This window comes from Plecotus auritus (assembly GCF_963455305.1).
Source record: "Plecotus auritus genome assembly, chromosome: 11".
NCBI classification, from domain to species: domain Eukaryota; kingdom Metazoa; phylum Chordata; class Mammalia; order Chiroptera; family Vespertilionidae; genus Plecotus; species Plecotus auritus.
The window spans coordinates 30,466,697-30,486,459 of NC_137777.1; the positions used below are offsets into that span (position 1 = coordinate 30,466,697).

Below are 19,763 nucleotides of genomic sequence, written 5' to 3' on the forward strand. Positions count from 1 at the left end.
TTGTAGCACTTGTCTGGGGTGGCTATTTCTACATGCAGAGACATTTGTGCACTCCTACTTCAGAATGCTACTAATTAAGAATGGCACATAACACTAGTTCGAGCTGAGCCTGGTGTCTACGACAGGGAAGGAGGAGGGTGTTATGTTTTGCCTCAAGATTTAGAAGACCACAGTGTAACACGTGTTGCCTCACTTCCCTCTGGTCTTAAAACATGTGACTCACGGTATAATTTAAGAATTACACTCCCTTACTCTCCCATCGCAAGAGCTAGGTAAGACAATTTAAAAACCCAAAATTTTCTTATTAAAAAAAAAGACGAGGATCTTATATGCATTGAGTATTTAAGATTCTTTTTCAAGCAGCAAAATATTTCATATTCTCTTTATGTCTAATTTGGTGAACCACTTTGATCACAGGCTTAATTTATTCGAGTCATTTCGGGAGTCGTGTGACCTTACATCGAGTCTGCAACTCCTATAGCATTAACAGAAGGTAATTCTGGTTTTGGAGTAGGGAGGTGGCACCAGCTTGCAGGAGATCTCCGCCACAGGCTCAGCCTTCGGGCAGGTACTTTCCCGCGGCCTCTGGCCCCGCCCCGCCGCCTAGCAGCCCTGGGAGCAGCCGCTCGGCGAGCCGCGCAGCACCCCACCAGCGGGAGGTGGGGCCCAGCGCAGCCTGCCCCGCCACTCCTCCAGGCTTGGACGCTTCTGGGCCGCGTAGAGCGCGTGGGAAGTACCGTCCAGGTGGCGCAGGCCTGGGCCGCGGAGGGCGCCCGAGCCGCCTCCTCACCCCACTTAGCCAGGTGCCGGGCCTACCGGAGAAGCCCGGAGCCTTTTAGCTGTCCGCTCCTACCCCCGAGGGGCGGGGTCCGGGCTCCTGGTTTCCGGCAGACCCGCCCACCCTCCGCAGCCGCCGCGGCCCAAGGCTGTGCGCCTCGCTCTGCGCCTTCATGGGCTCTGCACACCATCTCTCAGCCCAGCTCTCCACGGCTGGGCACACCCACTGCGACTACCAGTTAAACCCAGTCTCTCAACCCTCTCTGGCCCCATCCGCACACTCAGCCCTTCCCAGGTACCCGCAGAATAGAACGAATACAAAGCGGCCTGCGCCTCCCTAGCCAGGCCACCGCCACACCCGCCGGGACCCTTCCTCTCGCACCTTCCTGCCCCTCCCACCATGGTCGGTCTAAGACTCTAATGCACCCAGTGTTCTCCGAAATCCCGGGATCTGTCTCCCTTGCAACCCCGCGGCCGCTCCTCGGACCCCAGGGACAGCCAAACCCACCACCCTAACTCGGCGGCTCCGCTAGGTCCCGGCCCCTCCTCCGGGGCCCTCCTCTTCCCTTGCCCCTCCCGAGCTGGGGTGGGAGCGGCGGCAGCTGGAAGAGAAGGGATGAGGTCATCCTCTCCCTCGGAGTCAGCTGGTGGAGGAGAGGAAGAGGGAGGAGGGAGCGCGCGCGAGGGGAGGAGAGGAATGTGCCTGTCCGAGAAGCGCCGGGGTGGCCGCTGCTGCTCCAGCTGCTGGCGGCGGCGGCGACTCGGGCGTCAGCGGCGGGGCCGGGACGGCCAAGAGCGCGGGCGGCAGGCAGGGGCGCGCGTGGGGCGCCGCAAGCAGCTTGGCTCCGCGCAGGCAGCCAGGCGGCGCTCCTGCCGGCCCCAGGCGCGCCGCTAGCCCGGCCCAGCGCCCAGTACGGCGGGCGGTGGCAGGCGGCGGGCGGCGGGCGGCGGGCGAGCCGGCGCAGGAGCAGGAGGAGGGGGAGCCGCGACGCCAGGGAGGGAAGCCGAGGCGAGGCGAGGAGGTGGCGGGAGGAGGAGACAGCGGGGAAAGGTGTCAGATAAAGGAGGGTTCTCCTCCGGTTTGGAGGCATCATGGCCGCTAAGTCAGACGGGAGGCTGAAAATGAAGAAGAGCAGCGACGTGGCGTTCACCCCGCTGCAGAACTCGGACCACTCGGGTTCGGTGCAGGGATTGGCTCCGGGCTTGCCGTCGGGGTCGGGAGCCGAGGACGAAGAGGCGGCTGGGAGCGGCTGCTGCCCGGACGGCGGCGGCTGTTCGCGCTGCTGTTGCTGTTGCTCGGGCAGCGGTGGCTCGGGCGGCGGCTCCGGGGGCTCCGGCGGCCCCGGCGGCAGCGTTGCTGGCCCCGGCGGCGGGGCAAGCTCGGCGGCGCTGTGCCTGCGCCTGGGCAGGGAGCAACGGCGCTACTCGCTGTGGGACTGCCTCTGGATCCTGGCCGCCGTGGCCGTGTACTTTGCGGACGTGGGCACGGACATCTGGCTTGCCGTGGACTACTACTTGCGCGGCCAGCGCTGGTGGTTCGGACTCACGCTCTTCTTCGTGGTGCTTGGCTCGCTCTCAGTGCAAGTGTTCAGCTTCCGCTGGTTTGTGCACGATTTCAGCACCGAGGACAGCGCCACAACCGCCGCTGCCGCCTCCAGCTGCTCGCAGCCCGGAGCCGATTGCAAGACCTTGGTTAGAAGTGGATCTGCAGCCGCGGAAGGTGAGGTTCGTCCTTCCACGCCTCAAAGGCAAGCATCCAACGCCAGCAAGTGCAACATCGCCGCTCCCAACAGTGGCAGCAACAGCAGCGGGGCCAGCGGCAAACACAGGTCTGCCTCCTGCTCCTTCTGCATCTGGCTCCTGCAGTCACTCATCCACATCTTGCAGCTCGGGCAAATCTGGAGGTACCGTATCAGGGGTGGGGGAAGAGGGAGATTTGCTGCTGCTACTACATCCCCACTGCTTTGCTTTTGCACGAAAATCGTTTAGGGTTGCTGTGGTAGTAACCCTAGTCATACTCTCTCAGGTTTTTTTTTTTTTTTTTTTAAACTGGGTTCTGCATTTTTAAAATTTGTGATCACAACCTAGGGTGGGAGGGAAGTGAGAAACAAGGGAAAGCAGCAAAGTGGTTTTGCTCACCTCATCCCTCTATCTCCCCACTCTGCTTCACTAGCATCTCTCTTTATATGCTACAACCCTTCCCCCTCCTATTTTTAGTGATACTGTTTCAGTGAGTAGGAAAGGATCCTTGTCATATCGTCTGAGAATCCGTTTTTATTATGTTGAATTTGAGGTGTATGTTGCAATTTGGATGGCTTCTTTTGTTCCCTGAGAAAAATTGCTAATTCTAGTTAAGTGGGAGTTGTTGCTGCTGAAACGTACCCACATTTTAATGATCACTGCTAGAGGAGTGCTGTGCTCCAAGTAAAAAGCTTAATAGGGCCATGGCTTGCCTTTTTTGGAGAATATCTAATATCTCTGTATATCTCCAAAAACGAGTTAGTACACTTTATGGGACCTACACTTACTTTTCCGATGCACTTTATGGTTATCTTGCAATATTACCCTTATCTAATTTCTCATATAACTAAGAACCCCTGGGAAAGGGGCAGTGCATCTTGTAAACTTTAATCGTTCTTGGCATCTTCTTTGGCTGCATTGCTACTTGTCATCTTCCCTACCAAGTCTCCTTACACGCATATCACTTCCACTTTCAAACTGGAGTTTGAGGTTAAACTTGTCAGGCAGAGGGAGCCATCATTGGAGCAGTCACTGCCTGGGTTCAGGAATATAATGGAGCAGTATGCTCAGGAATGTGTCCCTGGGACTTTTATATGTTGTTAAAAGCCTTTGAAGCAGTATTTTACATCTACAGAAATTCTTTGTATCAAAGGATTTACATGCTTACATCCCAGAGCTTTTTGGTTTAAAATAACTTACTGTAAGTAAAATGATGAAAAATCCTAGCAAGTGCACTGTATGGGGCTATTTCTGCTATGCCAGTGTCCTTTTCAATTTCATGTATAGTTATTTTTGTGCCAGGTGAGAAGATTAACTTTGTGATAAGTTAGTAATCTTTTGTAGAACAGAACCAAAAACTTACACTTGTTTATGATGAACAATAGTGTTTTATTGTAAAGAGCAAGTTCAGTGATTATTTTACAACCTTTCCTGGGACTCTTGCTTTGTAAACCAGGGTAATCTTTGCCATAGACAGTGACCTTTGAGATTGTGAAACTTTTATTTTTAAGCAGATACTTTCTGGAAAAGCGGTATATAATATGCAGTCAGGCAAATTGATCTTGGAGACTTCCATATCTTGGACTCAAAGGACTTTATAAAATGTCAGTTAAATGTGATTGCTGTATTTCCCATGGTTGACTATTGTGAAGACATACAGCTTAGTGCTCTTCTTCAAGTTTGATGAAAAACTCAAATGCTTGATTTAATTACTGAAATTGTTTAGTGGCTAGAATGCATATGATTAGCAGTTTTAAGCTGCTTAACGTTGCATTTGGTAACTTTTGCAAACTTTATGCATGATTTGGAAATCACTTTTAATCACCTTTAAAATTCTAGATTTATGTATATAATGCAAACCCTTCTCAGTCTATTAACTGAAGAATTATCCATGTTTCCTACTGATGGATACTTGACGGGAAATTGCTATCAAATTCTGTGAATTGAGGAAGTTGTTTTAATTACAGTTCTATTTACTACGCCTTCTACATCAAACATTTTTCCCAATTAGAAATGATGTTTATTATCTCAAGACTTAAAATGTGGCAAGTGGGAAATAAGAAAAGGGCCTAAACACATCTCAGTGAGACCACAGACACTGGTCAACTGGCCATATAGACGAGCTATCAAAGGGGAGGAGGAAAGGAAGGGGAAGGCTGAAGGCAGAAGGAAAACCACAGGCTGTCAGACAAATGCATTAACTGATCCAGCCCTTGAAGAAACATGTTCACAAACAACACCTTTTTGTTAAGCATTTCTACAATGTTTTCCTGAGGGGCTCTGAAGTTTCTTCTGCTAATGCATGGTCACCTGGGAGGAAGTATTGTTGGAAATATTTTTAGATATTTATCCACATTTCACAATAATGTGTTTAATATGTAAATCTGAATGATCTAATATAACTGTTCCTGGATTGTGGTTCAGATATTTGGGGGATGGTGGGGTAACTTGGTTCAAAGCATGATCTGAGACAACCTCATTTTCTTAAAACTTTAACCTGAATTGAAAGGGGATCAGAAAGTTCTTTGAATTTAACAGTCAGATGCATCTTAAATAGTTTCATCTTCTTTAACTGTAGAATATTTGAATGGAAATTTGGGGGATAGATGCATCTTTGATAACAAACTAGTGAAATGCAATTAATCTAAGATTATTGTACTAGACCACTATGATTTCTTAAATTAGAACATCCCTCTGTCTCTTCTAACTTTTCTTTTCAATGAATAGTACACAAATATTGCAGAAATACAGGAGTACTGAATGGTTCAAAGCTCAGAGGTTATTATTCATGCTTTAACATGCTACTTTCTAAGATCAATAGAATAGATTTTAATCAAGTTGGTAACTGCTCATTGTATATCCATGAAATTCTAGTTACTTTAGGTAAGGGCCAGATTCTAAAAGCTTGTTGTAGATAAAAATCTTTCGAAATAACATCAAAGTGTTTGCTTGTTCAGAAATATCTATTCTAAATATTTTGGACAGATACACATTTATTTATACATTTATTACAGATGCAACTGCTGAAAGCAATGATACATATTCATTTTAATTAAAATTTATTACTGGGAAATTAATGGCAACTTTTAAAGTCACAGGAGTTTATTCTGGGAAAGAGACATTTGAAATAATGAAGTGAACTTTTGCTACAGTGTGAAAAGAGCAATTATGCCTTTAAAGGAACAGTGCCTATGAATGAATGAGAAAGTATTTTTCTTTCTTGTTATTTCAAATAATTCCAGAAGTTGCTAGGAGTGTAGTTCAGCCAGTGGGAATCATAAATGCTCAATCAGAACAGTCTTTAGTCTTTATACCCCTGATCAATTATTTCTAGATGTCTTCTTCCTTCAGAATTTATGACTTATTCTTAAAATTCTACCTGAATGTTTTTGTTTGTTTGTTTGTTATTTTAGCAACTACTCCCCCACTTTTGTAGTAAGGTGGGGAGTATTTACTATTTTTACTAGTTTGGATTTTGTTTCTGAACATCTATCATGAGAGTCACAGGGGTGAAAAAAAACAGCTTTTCTGCTCTTCTCATACTCGATGCTTTACAAGGTATTAGCATGTGTTCCATATTCAAATATATTGGGAAAATGACAGGTTAAACAGATCGCTCTACAGCAGGGCTTCTCAGAGTCTTTAATAGGCTAATGGGCAGTTGTCAATAACTTGTACTTGATATGGCACACAAAGCACTTTGAGGAACATTGTTCTATGCCATTCTTAAACCTGGCCCGAAAGGAACTATAATAACAATTTTATATGGCACTTAAAAATCTACAAATGTACTTATATTCCTTATTTTATTTAATTTTTACAGTAACCGAAGAGGAAACCATTAGTATCTCTCTATATGAGAAACTGGCTCAGAGAGATTAAGCAACTGGCACAAGATCACTCAACTATTATGCGATGTGCCTAGGACCCAAAACCAGGCCTGTTTACCCTAAAGTGTATGTTCTTTCTGCCTCCAAATGCCAACTTGGATAATAAGGACAATAATGAATAAAAGTGACCATTTACTTTGACTAAGGATAGCAAAATGGGAGTTGCAGTTTGGATAAGTTAGGAGATCTTTCTAATAACACTCCAGTAGTTAAATGGCAGAACATAGACTTAAGCTCAGATTGCCTGACTCTTAAGTCCAGTGCTCTTACTATACCATTTGGACGTGTTGAGGTTGTTGTATTAAATCCCAGCTGAGTAACATGATCTTGTAGTAGCGTTAATGATTAAATGGTATAATGTATGTGAAGAATTGAAAGTGCTTTGCAAATGATAAAGAGGTTCTAGAGATAAGAAATGGGCAGGAAAATAGAAAACATATAGATTACCCCTTTGGCTATTGAAAAAAGGCTTTATTGATGCTGAGTTAGTTCTGAATTCTGATATAGGTCAGGCAAGATTGGTGCCCTTTTCTGAGTTTATTGAGTGGTCATTTTCTGTATATTTGTGTTCCCTTTACTGCATATTCATTAGTTTATTCAGTCATCATATATTGAGCACCAAGTCTATGCAGAGTGCTGTGCTAGTTACTAATTATCCCAAGATGAATAAAATACAGATCTTCTTTCAAGGAATCTACCGTCTGACGAGGAAGACAGAAAAGTAGATAAACAATTTCAACACCAGGAAATAAGTAAGCACTGTAATAGAAACAGGAAACTCAAACCACCTAAGTGGTTCAGGTAAGACTCTGGAGCAGTGAATGTTGGAACAAAGGTTTGAATGATGAGGAAATCTGCTCTCTGAATAAAGTGGGGCATTGGCTGTAAAGCCTTGGATATGATTATTGTGAAGGCAGAGGGGCAAGAAAGAACAAGGCAGGTTAAGTGTGTGTTTGGAATAGAGTGAGTGAGAGGTAGTAGCTACAGATGAGACTAGAGAATTAGTTGGGCTGGGCAGTGAAAGGATTTTATATTTTATTCTGAAGGCATTGAGAAACCATTGAAGGATTATAAGGGCAAGGGATTGTTATAAAGTGTTAATAGGTCTTACCCAAAGGAATGGCAAAATGTTGTGTTTCAGAGGACATGCAATCAATTCCCCTCTAACTCAGTCATATTTCTTTAATTCATGGAAATTTATCGATTTTAAAGAGTTTGATATTAGATATAATTGGGGCATATAATAGGCTCACCAAGGTGGAAAAGTTTTTTTCCAGAAAAATAGATTGGTTGAAATTTTTAATTGTATTTATACTAAGGTAGATTCTTGACAAATATTTATTTTGCTATTTTTTTAAGATTTCTTTGTTCTAAGGATTCTGTGGTCTTCACCTTATTGAAATTTAGGTTTCCTGGTCTTTAGAAACTTTTCCTTATATTTTTATCACACTTCAATTTTCAGAGTGCTTCCATATCTTTTATCTTTTTTGATCCTCAGAATAATCTGTGATAATTGACATGGGAGGGGGGAAAAGCAACATGAAAAATGGTTAATGAGATTGAAGATGATTAGGTAGAAGAGGAGCGTAAAAACTTGAGAGCTCTCTAGAAAGCACTGAAATATTTTAACCTAGAAGAGGCAATGGACTCTATGTAGGTTCTGGGATCTACAGGAAGAGATTTGAGTTAATGTAAAGATGAATTTTTTAAGTGGTCAAAGGGATCTCAAGATCAACTAAGATTCCTTAGAAGCACTGAGTTAGTTCCCTGTCACTGAAGTGTCTATTGTTTGGAAAATTATAAGCAGAGTTGCAGAAGAAGAGAATTTATTATACAGAGGATTGAACAAGATTATCTTCCAGCCCTGAGATTTTGACAGTTCCTATCATTACATGCTGCTCTAAACATAGTGGACTAACCTTTGCTTTTTTTTGTGTGGATGGCGAAGAAGGAGTTTGCTTGAAATACTGGAGTTGTGCCACTTTGAAATCTATTCATTGGTTTATGAACCCAATATCTTCAGTGGAGCATCAAAAAATCCATGCAACATCCTTGAGTCCTGTGCTTGGTATTTAAATCTCTGACTTACCTACCATATACTAGTAAATCCACATACAATCAGACAGTCCTCTGAGAATTGACCTGGGTTTCGGTATGAGTTAGAATAATTTATGCATAAATTCATGTAGTAAGTTTTAATACCATTGCAATAACAAGTGCAAAGTTTGTAATTTTTTCCATTTCCTTGAACAATACACTGTTTGCTTCCCAATGGAATTGCAGGCTAACTCCACAGAGCAGCTGAAAGTTATATCTATACAAATGTATGCTATCGTTTTTGAACAGTGTCTACAAATCCTTGAGTCAGTAGCTTTGAAAGTCTTTGCTCAGTCACTTATGTCTGAATATTCAAGCACACAACTTGCTGTTAAATAGGTTTCAGATTTTACAGTTTGAATGAAATAGACTACCTATGAATTTAAATTGCACTAGTCACTGAGAAACAGATAAATAGAATGATTCCCTTTGCATGGACTCGCAGGCTGATCTGACTAGCACAGTTCTTTGACTTGCTTTAGAATTGCATGGCACACTAACGAGGCCTCTGGAAGCAAGACCAGGAATTATCAAATATGAGGTGCAGTGTGGTGTTAGTCCTGCAAAAATGCATACCAGGTGTAATCTCATAACATAGTTGTAATATATAGATGGATTTCGGGGACAACACATTTAATAATTCTCAACAGGAAATATAATTTTGAATAGCATTACATCATTCTGACTTCCTTCCAGCTATATGATGGTGTCTTTGTAACTGCTGGCATGGCTGGTCAGAAAGGAGGACCATGGCAAGTCCTCAACAAGTTCTTCTCGTGGGTGTGGAGCTTCCATGTGTAGGAATATGTGCCCACTGAATATTTACTGATCTTTGAATGAGGCCCAGACATTATTTTTCCTTCTTTATGAGACTGTAGCTGAACTTGTTGCGTGGTTGCTTCTTGAGTTCCTAATGGTACAACGAATCCGAAAAGGTGCAATGTTACCTAGAAAGGATATGACAAATCATCCAGCTCCTTTTTAGATTACCATCATTAGGGAAATGGGGCTACATTTTACAAAATGCCAGTTATCCTCTGGGAAAGATTCATTTAGAATCCTAATTTGGCATTCCTGTTCTTGTTGATAGAAAAGCCAGACTGGGGAAGATTTGGGATAGATATTTTCCCCTTAATTCTTACCTACACTTGATTGCTTGAGAACATACTTATGTACAGAGTGATATTTGGTATTTTGGGTATTTCTGTTTATCTACTCAAAGAAAGTTTGTAGCTCCCACCAGTATGTCTACCACCACCTAGTACATGGATAGAACTGGTACAGATTACTGATTGCTAGGGAAATTAAGGAAGGGGATAGAAATTCCCTAGAGGCAGGAAGTGGTCTGTATGACACCATTCAATCTCTCCTAACACTAACATGAGGTAAAGCATCATAGTTAGAATACCAGTGATGATCTTGTTTAGAGAGGCATCTGTCCTAAGGGGAGTTAGACTCAGTAAAGGGTCAGAGAGATGATTTGGCAGCTCCATAGTTCAGACCCAGACAGGTCACCTAACTGCTCTCACTTACCTGTAGCAACATGGTAGATGAGGTAGCACAGCCTTTAGGGCCCCACACAGTATAGATCTTGTTTCAGTTTCTTTCTTCTGAGTGTCATGTTTCTATCTGTATGAAGTGATTGGTGTAAAAAAAAAAAAAGAATATACAAGTGTTTTTTCTGGTCTAAAATTCTGATCTGATCTTGATCTTATTATAAATTATTTGTATGCCCAGTCCCCAGGGTATAGGCACCAGAAATTCTGAATTTATTCTTCTAAGGCCATTGTTACAGCATTTCTCTGTTTATATACTAGTAAGTCAAAGGGCACTCTACAAAGGATTTCCAAGATTTGGTAATATTACTGTCTAATCCCCAGGAACTGATATTTATACATGAAAAGACAATCTCAAGCTTATTTGTATAATGTAACTTATTTGTCTCATTTTTGAATTTTAGTTATAATCTAATGAAGCTATTTTCACAAAAACATATCCAAATGTTTGGAGCTGATGGTAAAAGTGTTAACTTATAACAAGTTCAAAGGTACATACCATATAGATTGGGGAGCTAAAGTTGGCATCTATAGTTCATGTAGTAAGGAATGCACAGCTGGAGTGCTGTGATTAATAAACAGGAACAATGCTTCACAGGCTTAAAAGGAACTATCTGTTATGTCAACGAGAGAGCTGTTGTCAGAGCCAGATTTGCTTTGAAGTGAAAAGCTTGGCCTAGGCTACACTGTCACTGATCTAATGTGCTAGAAATCGAATTTAAACTCTATACAGCCATCCTGTGTCCAGGGCTGTACTTGTTAAAGAATAGGGATATGTTACACTCAGCTTCCAGAGGAGGACGAAGCATTAACCTTCCCTCATGGGCATTGACTGGATCCCTTGGGTACTAGGGATTTGTTGTGAAGCTGAACAATTTCAATACCATGACAACATTTCAGATTTTTAAATTAAAAGAAAAGTACTTGTTTTAAAGTCATCTGAAGCATGCTCATGTTCATGACTCATAAATAGGCTGTTTGAATCAGTTCTACTTTGTTTGTTTAATTTATGCATATGCCCTATTTTCCTGTCAAGGGAATCCTTGAGGTAAACAAAGCAGTGGGCAGTGTGTGAGGTGGGTGAGGATTAATCAAACAGAAAATCATGACTATATAGAAAAGTTAGGGTCTATAGGGAATAGGAGTCTAAAAGACTTGAAATGACTTTGATTTGACTCCCCATCAAGCACACTCTATTTAAGATGGACAAAGTCACCTTTATGAACCACCAATCTGGAGATTTCAACCATGTCAAAAGCAGTCTGGATTTCTCTTTCTGTAGCTCAGATAATAGTGATGAATAATGGTATTAGTTTTGGGCTGACTTCTTTACTTTTCAGGTTTTTTTTTTATCAGTAGCAGAAAGTCAATAACTAAAACAAAGGTAGCCATTGTAGCAAAATGGTTCCCCATAATTTCCATCATTAGTTCACATGGCATAATCATGGTATCAATATAACATAACAATGAAGAAATGCTCCTTCAGGAAGGCAGGGGAAAGGATCTATAAAGGCTTCTTTTGTTTTGATAGACTTTCAGCTTCTCAATTAATTTCCTGTTTTACAAAAGTTAAATTAATAACAATTTTTTTTTAAATGTAGGTCAGTTCCAGACAATTCCCCAAAGTGATTTAGAATACTTGGGTCTGTTGTTATAACAGAAATTAGGAAGTATGTACCATAGGATTTCGTATTTTCAGGGGATGTACTACTATTAAGGGTAGCAGTCGCAGATGTCCTTTGGGAATTTTCCTGATTTAATGATGGTCGGGTTTGACAAATTGAGTTCTAGATAGAAACAGGTAACATAATACCATCCCAAAGAAAGCATAAATATTAGCTGTGTTCATATTTCTGAAAAGCAATCAATAATAGTTTCAATTACTTAAAGACACAATATCTACTTTAAAATAAGTTTTGAATCAAATGAGTAAATGGAGGATCTGAAGTTGTGATAACAATGGTTACGTTTGTGGGATCAATTTGCTATTAGGGCACCAGTGGGATCTACAATCTGAAGGTATTTGATCTGAGAGTCCTGTGTGATCACACACATCTGAAATAGGCAAGAAGTCAGCGGCCACAGCGTCAAGACCACACAAGGCATGTCATCACAAATGGGAATCCAAGCGAGGCTGGAGACAAACTTGCTAATAGTAAATGTAGGTAAGAATCTGAATTCAAGGGCTTCACAAAAGCCAATCATGATATTCATGCTTCACAATGTAAAACTAGAAGGAAATTTCTTTCACTGATGTTCTCGTTATATAATTTCTTCCTGGTCAGATATTGAGAGCAAGACCAAAGAATGGAGACCAAGTCCTCATTCCACTGCAGGAATGGCAGAGAGCTGTGATGTGATTAAAGGCAGGTGTTCACTCAATCACTATAGATATGTGCAAGTTCATTAAAAGCTCATTGACTAATTACTACTTGGTCATTCTAATCAGTTGCTGAGAATAGCATGACAAAAAAAATAAGTGGCTAATGATAAGTTTTTAAAAAATCTTTATGGTTGAAAGTATTACAGATGTCCCCTTTTCTTCCCCATTGACCCCTTCTAGTCCACACCCGCCCCCTGCCCCTGGCCTTACTGCACTATTGTCTGTGTGCATGGGTTATGCATATATGCATACAAGTTCTTTGGTTAATCTCTTCCCACCCACCCACCCACCTACCCCGCCTTCCCTCTGAGATTCTACACTTTTAGTCAGGGATTCCACAACACATCAGCTTGAAATCATAGCAAGGAACTTATATTAAAAAGGATGTGCTGTCACTGTCTAGGAAAGGAGGCCAGTCATGTTCATACCCCTGAAATCTGTCTGAAACATGTTAAGAGTAGAGCTATTGCCTTGCAACTCAAAGTAGGATCTGCAGCTGCAGTATCAGTCTCTCTTGGAGGTGTCTCAGAATGCAGAGTCTCAGGCTCACCAGAAACCTGTTTAATCACAAATTGAATTTGAAGATCCCCAAGGGATTAGTACAGATTAGTACACACATGAAAGCTTGAGAAGCAGAGTAGCATCTACTCTGCTATAGAAGAAGGAGCGATCCCTTTCCGCTGTAATGGTGAGGGTAAGCTAATTGAGCTGGGCATTATGGTTGATCCTCACGTGTTAACTTGCCTTCTCACCAAAGTTAGCTCACCCAGTATGACAGTGAGGGTTGGTGCTTAGAAATTGTAATGGATAGACACATATACACACAAAGGAACCTTCTTATAGGAAGAAAGAAAACCATGACATCTTCCATTGGTAAAGAAAGTGAGAAATTTTAGTGAATTTTTGTTAAAAATTTATCACTTTATAGTTTTATTGTTCTTTAGGAAAATAATCCAGCTGATCTTTAAGAAATAATCCAGCACATTGACTGCCCACCTTGCCCAGTTGTACTCTGACCTTGTGCCATGCTCTCATTTGGGATGGAGTAGACATTGGGTGGTGAGAGGAAGACCAGACCTTCTCAATGTAGGTGGACACTAAGGAAAGTATTGGGTTCAGAGTAACCAGACCTCAAAGATAGAGAATGAAGAGAGGAATGTAGGGCTGGCACCTTTTACCAAGACTTAGGATCGTAGTCTTTGCTCAGAGAGGTGGAGCTGGGCTGGTTGTGGCATTCTTATTCATGCTTTTGTGAGAAAGAAGCGGCCATGAGGATGAATAAAGGCCCTTCCACCAACAGATATCAGGTGAAGCAGGAGGTCAGGTAGCCAGGCATCTCTCACCCCTGTCTTTAGTCTGTGTGTCTCTACTGGGAAGGAGGAACTAAGGGAAGAATAGGAGGAAATGGAGCTAGGCATCTAGGCCTACAAGAGCAGGTGCTGGCCAGGAGTTCCCAGGGTATTTTTAGATAATAATAAGGAAGGATTGTCAATCCACCTGCTCCATGCAGTTCACCTCCTCACAGTCACCCATAAGGCCCACAAGGCAGGCTATCCCATGGGAAAAAATATGATGGTTCAGCCTGATTTCATACTTTACGGTTTATCCTCCCAATAACATTCAACAATATGACAAAACACAGCACTGTTTGTATTGTAGAATAACGAGATAACAAGAATGGTGCCTTATAAAATGTATATTTGTGTAGCTGTAGCATCAATTTTCCTATTTCGCATTAAACAAAATAGAAAAGGATGACCTTCCCAGAAGTGCTTCTTTTCAGAGTAATAGTTTTCTAATTTCCCTTTCATATGACAGCTGGTGTTGCTATGCTGTCACTTTTGTTGCTAGGGTTCTTTCCCCGTCTATGTGCTGGGATGTGATTGTTTCCTTTAGTGTTCTTCAGTGTTTCCATGGAGAGTTACTAAGTTAATTTTTCACTGTCGGCTTTATCGGTAGGTGTGGTCATCCTGCCAGGCTCTCGACCTGCTTGGCTTTTCAATATGGTAGCTACTAGCTACACATGGCTAGTGAGCATTGGAAATGTGTCTGTTTACAATTGAAGTGTGTTGTGAGTGTCAGATACCCAGGGAATTTTGATTTTGAAGACTTAGTGTAGGGGGAAAAAAAAGAGGGGGAGATGATAAATATCTCATTGATGATTTTTATATTAATTATATGTTGAACCAATAACATTTTGGATATATTGGGTAAAGTAAAATATATTATTAATTTCACCTGCTGCCTTTTTTTTTTACTCATTAAATGTGACTACCCGAAAATTAAAATTACATGTGTGCATTATTTTTCTATTGGGCAGAGCTGCTCTAGATAATGTTAGAGTTCAGTTCCTGAGAAGTGAGAAGAGGGAAAATCCAAAGTGAATTGTTTCAAAATACTAAGAATAAGACTTTGCTACAAGTTACCAGGGAATGCATAGTGAGTAGTTTCACTGCTGGGGCAGGTTGACTTAATGGATTTTGCAAGTAAGATTACCTGCTGGGAAAAACGGACTCTTTGGAAGATAAAACCCTCAATGTGAGTAAAGCCCATTGTCTTCCCTGCTTCCTGCCTTGCTTAGGGCCTAATGACATGCCGAGCTTCTATGGTGGTATAATAAATAGTATTTAATGATAACAATAAAGACTAAACCTTTGAAAGCACCACTGTCGTTTGCCAAGCGCATTCACTCATATTCAACCATCCAGTCTTCTCATCAGCCTCTCAAGGTAGATGTTATAATTGTTGTCATTTGAAGATGAACCGACTGAGGTTCAGAGAAGGTAGGAGACTTGCCCAAGTGCACACAGCTACTGAGCACCAAGTGTCTGCACTCACACTCATGCCTTCAGCTTCCAAATCTATGCTTTTCCCTACCTTCCCACTCCACGATCAATCCAAGAGAATCACCTGGAGAAGCATTTCCTGACCTTTCTGATGGCAACTGTGCTGAAAACTGCGATGAGTTAAATTTTACTGACACCAGTGGGAATTAGTTAAGACCAGTGATTAGTTAAGACTTTCCTCTGGCTACCAGGAAAGGGAGAGATTAAGGGAGGTCAGATTTGATTCGTGACTCTGCCAAAGCTTCTCAACTATAAAATGATGGGTGGGAGACATCCAATAATTTCTAAAGACTCTTCCATATCTATAATTCTATGAAACACGGTATGTAAATGGAGCATATTATACACCTAATTGCATATCCACTTGGGGAACGATATTCATGTTTTATTGACACAGGCTAGGTTTCTAATATACTATTCAGGGGATTGATATTTTATACCTTATTTTAAACACAGATATTATGGATCAATTTTATCCAAAATGTGTCCGTTTCTTTTGATACCTACTGGTAAAATACTAGTACATGTTATTGCCATTGGGAAATCATCACACTAAAGAATATTAAGTAGGCTCCAGTCCAGTGTGAATAGTGTGTAATTAACCTATATTTAAATCCTCAGTTTGCATGCAGTCATGCTTTGCATATACTATCATTCTGCCCCACATCTGTTTATGAATTAGAAATTCAGCTACAAGCATGCATGGCAGAGCCCCTCTCTCAGTCACATCTCTCCCTCTGAGACCAGCAGGATTTACATCTACGTGACATAACTTCAAAATCAACTCCTAAGACCTTCCTCAGAGGACCAGCTCTATAATAGTCTAGCACAGTGGTCAGCAAACTCATTAGTCAACAGAGCCAAATATCAACAGTACAACGATTGAAATTTCTTTTGAGAACCAAGTTTTTTAAACTTAAACTATATAGGTAGGTACATTGTTATTAACTTAATTAGGGTACTCCTAAGCTGGCCTTTGCTAAAAACTCAAGGGGCCAAAGAGCCACAGTTTGCCGACCACTGGTCTAGCATATGCAAGTGCTAGAAAATTCATTCTCAAATACACACAACTCAAAATTTTCAGAAGCAGACACAGCTAAAAAATTCATTCTCAAATGCACACAATTTAAATCGTTAGAATCAGACTCTTTATAAAAGCAATTCTAAATATTCATCTCTAAAGATCAAAAGAATTCCCTTGTGCCTATTTAAAAGATGCTCCCCCAAAGTGGACATGAGTTGCTTAGAAAGGGCTTTCCAGCTGCAGTCTTATTATAACTTATTTGGGGTGGCATTTCATGAAAATGCCATTTTTTTTCTTTCTGATCAATGGCATCTTTGCAAAGTATAATGTTTCTAAGAGATTGAGTAATTTTCAAATGTTTTCTTTTTAATTGATTTTAGAGTGAGAGGAAGGAAGAGGGAGGGAGAAAGAGAAACATAAATCTGAGAGGAACATCGATTGATTGCCTCCTACATGCACCCTGACCGGGGAACAAACCCACAACCTGGGTATGTGTCCTGACCAGGAATTGAACCCGAGACCCTTAGGTGCATGGAATGATGCTCCAACCAACTGTGCCACATTGGCCGGGGCTCCAAATAAATATAATGTTCATGACGTGCAATGGGTTCTGATGTATTAGATTTTTTAGTCCCAAGTAATATGCTTTAAGAAACATGTGTATCGACATTACTGTTATTTTTCTAATGATTTTCTTCTATGTGTTTAGCTGATCATGTGGTTATGTAGGTTAGGATATGCTGGAAAAAGCAGAAATGATGTAATTAAACTCAAATAGCCTGGAGAGAAAATGTCTTCATTCATTCATGTAATACATAGTTCTCAACCATTCACTGTGGGCAGGTTCTGAGCACACCAAGGTCCATGAAATGCACTCTCTGTCTCTCACTTCTACCTGCTTATACCTCAGGGGGTCAAGCATCAACAATGGCAGGAACCAAACTGCTTGGGAGGGTAGGGCCGACATGGGGGACTTCTGTCTGAAAGGTTTCAGGAGGGAGTAACGTATCAGTGGGATCTACGAAGCTTCCGAACAGAAATAAAGAAGGGAAGAGACACTGTACACTGTGTTCTGTAAAGGGTTGTCATGGAAGTTGTGAGGGCAAGAACGTGAGCAGGGAGGTTGAGTTTGGGGCCAAACTAACCAGGGCCTTGCGTGCTTTCCTCACCATCTGGACTTGGTTCTGTTGGTGAATAGAGGCTTAGGGAACACCTTCAGAAATGCGTTCTCCATTGCCTGGTAGCAGTGGGGAGGGTGGACTCGCAGTCTGGAAGTAATGGAGGGGGATGTCTCCTGTACTCTTCAGAGGCAGGGACAAGAAAAAGTGAGAGCTGGACTAGAACAATATAGGGAACTTGAAACTGCTCTGTTATGAGGGAGTGAAATAAAAGCCCTTTCAGTGGGCTTGGCTGGATCGCACTCAGGAGTCTGACTGGTTAAGAACTCTTACTTAATGAGCTATTGGAAAAGGCATAAACATAAACAGAGTTGGGAGCATGTTAAATAAAGATGTGCTGTAAATGCAGGCTGGGTAATTAAAAAAGATTTACTAGAGTAAAGCTAAATACAGTGTAGTGGATAATGAATGGGCCTGTGACAACTCAGTAATAACTACCCTGAACTCTTACAATAGTGTATTAACATATGTGCTCCTCAGAAGGAGGATTTGTTTTTACAGTCAACACCAGTTAGCTTGGAAATTCCCCTCAGAAAAGTTACTCTGGGATTCCTGGTAATGAGCCTGCCGATTAACCTCCCGAGCCAAAGGTGACTGACTGTTATTCATTCATAGATTTCTTTGTTGTTGTTGTTTTGAAAAAAAATATATATATTTTTATTGATTTCAGAGATGAAGGGAGAGGGAGAGAGAGATAGAAACATCAATGATGAGAGAGAATCATTGATCGGCTGCTCCTGCACACCCCCTACTGGGAACAGATCTCGCAACCTGGGCATGTACCCTAATTGGGAATCGAACCTTAACCTCCTGGCTCATAGGTCCATGCTCAACCACTGACGACAACACCGGCTGGACTCGTGGGTTTCTTGTTGAGCCTAAAAGAAGTCTGGTTGTAAATTTGATGCTCCCTTTCCTCAATTTCCTTGCCTCTGGATGCTTTTTTAGTTCTCAGTGGGATTTGCCTTTCTTGCATTAGGAAGTGAATTTCCGTTCTCTTTGTAGGTAGGTGAACTTCAACCTGGAAAAGACTTCTGTAGGTGAGGGAGCATTCCTTGAATGGACAGGGTCCTTTAAGACGTTAGGATGTGGCAAGTGCTCCTTTGATACTTAGCTCAGTAAAGATTCCTCAGAGAGAGGTACTTTTGAGCTAACCTCTTTTATTTCAGTACATCTTCACTTAACAACTTAAAAAATGTTTTCAAGTTTAAAAATAGTAGACTTTACTATTTTTTGAGCTGTTTTAGGTTTACAGAACAATTGAATGGAATGTACAGAATTCTCATATACATCCTTTCACCTCCACTTTCCCCTGATACTGATTATTGTTATTCCACTCATATATTAGTGTGGTGCTTTTGATATAACTGATAGCCTAATACTGATACATTATCATTAACTAAAGTCCATACTTAACATTAGAGTTTACTCTTTGTGTTGTGAATTCTATGGATTCTGACAAATGTATAATGACATGTATCTATTATTACAGATCATAGATCCAACACAGTTTCACTGAAAAGCCCCTGTTTTCCACTTAATTCATTCCTTCCTCCCCTCTGGCAACCACTGATCTTTTTACCCATCCTTAGTTTTGCCTTTTCCAGAATGTCATGTGCTTGGAAGCTGACAGTGTGTAACCTTTTCAGATTGGCTTCTTTCACTTAGCAATATGCATTTAAGGTTCCTCCATATGTTTTGTGGCTTGGTAGCTCATTTCTACTCAGCACTGAATAATATTCCAGTGCCGGATGCACCACAGTTATCTATTCACCTATTTATTGAAGGACCTCTTGGTTGCTTCCAAGTGTTGACAAGTATGAAAAAGGCTGCTACAAACATTTGTGTGCAGGTTTTGTGTGGATGTAAGTTTTCAGCCCATTTGGGTAAATACCAAGGAACATGATTGTTGGAACTTAGAAGAAGAGTATGTTTAGTTTTATAAGAAACTGCCAAACTGTCTTTTAAAGTGGCTGTCCATTTCACATGCCAAATGACCCCATTCGAGGGTACAAAGGTAGTGAACCAGGATGCAAAATGTTATTCTAGAAACAGTTAAGACACCATGAATTTGTCCAAGTTACAGACACACTAAAATTTTGGAGTGTTTTACTGGTTAGAATCTGTGCTTTAGAGTACAAATCATATAATTATTCTTAAATCAGAAATGGGTAAAATAATAAAAATTTAAATTACAGTAAAATACTATAATTATTCCAGTGATGAATTTAAGTCATTGTATGGAATTATTCTGCTAGACATCTAGACATTG

At 41.4% G+C, this 19,763-nt stretch overlaps 1 protein-coding gene across 2 annotated transcripts in view; it reads left to right on the forward strand.

The window, feature by feature from the left end:
• Positions 1 to 1,548: 1,548 nt before the first annotated feature.
• XKR4 (XK related 4) overlaps positions 1,549 to 19,763 on the forward strand; it is a 304,065-nt gene continuing 285,850 nt past the window's right edge. For both annotated transcript variants that reach the window (XR_013959308.1, XM_080646397.1), the window contains exon 1: positions 1,549 to 2,681. Coding sequence is in view for 1 of the 2 variants with exons in the window: in XM_080646397.1 (XP_080502523.1) it covers positions 1,870 to 2,681 (812 nt within the window). In the remaining variant the exon portion in view is untranslated. The remainder of the gene's footprint in view (positions 2,682 to 19,763) is intronic.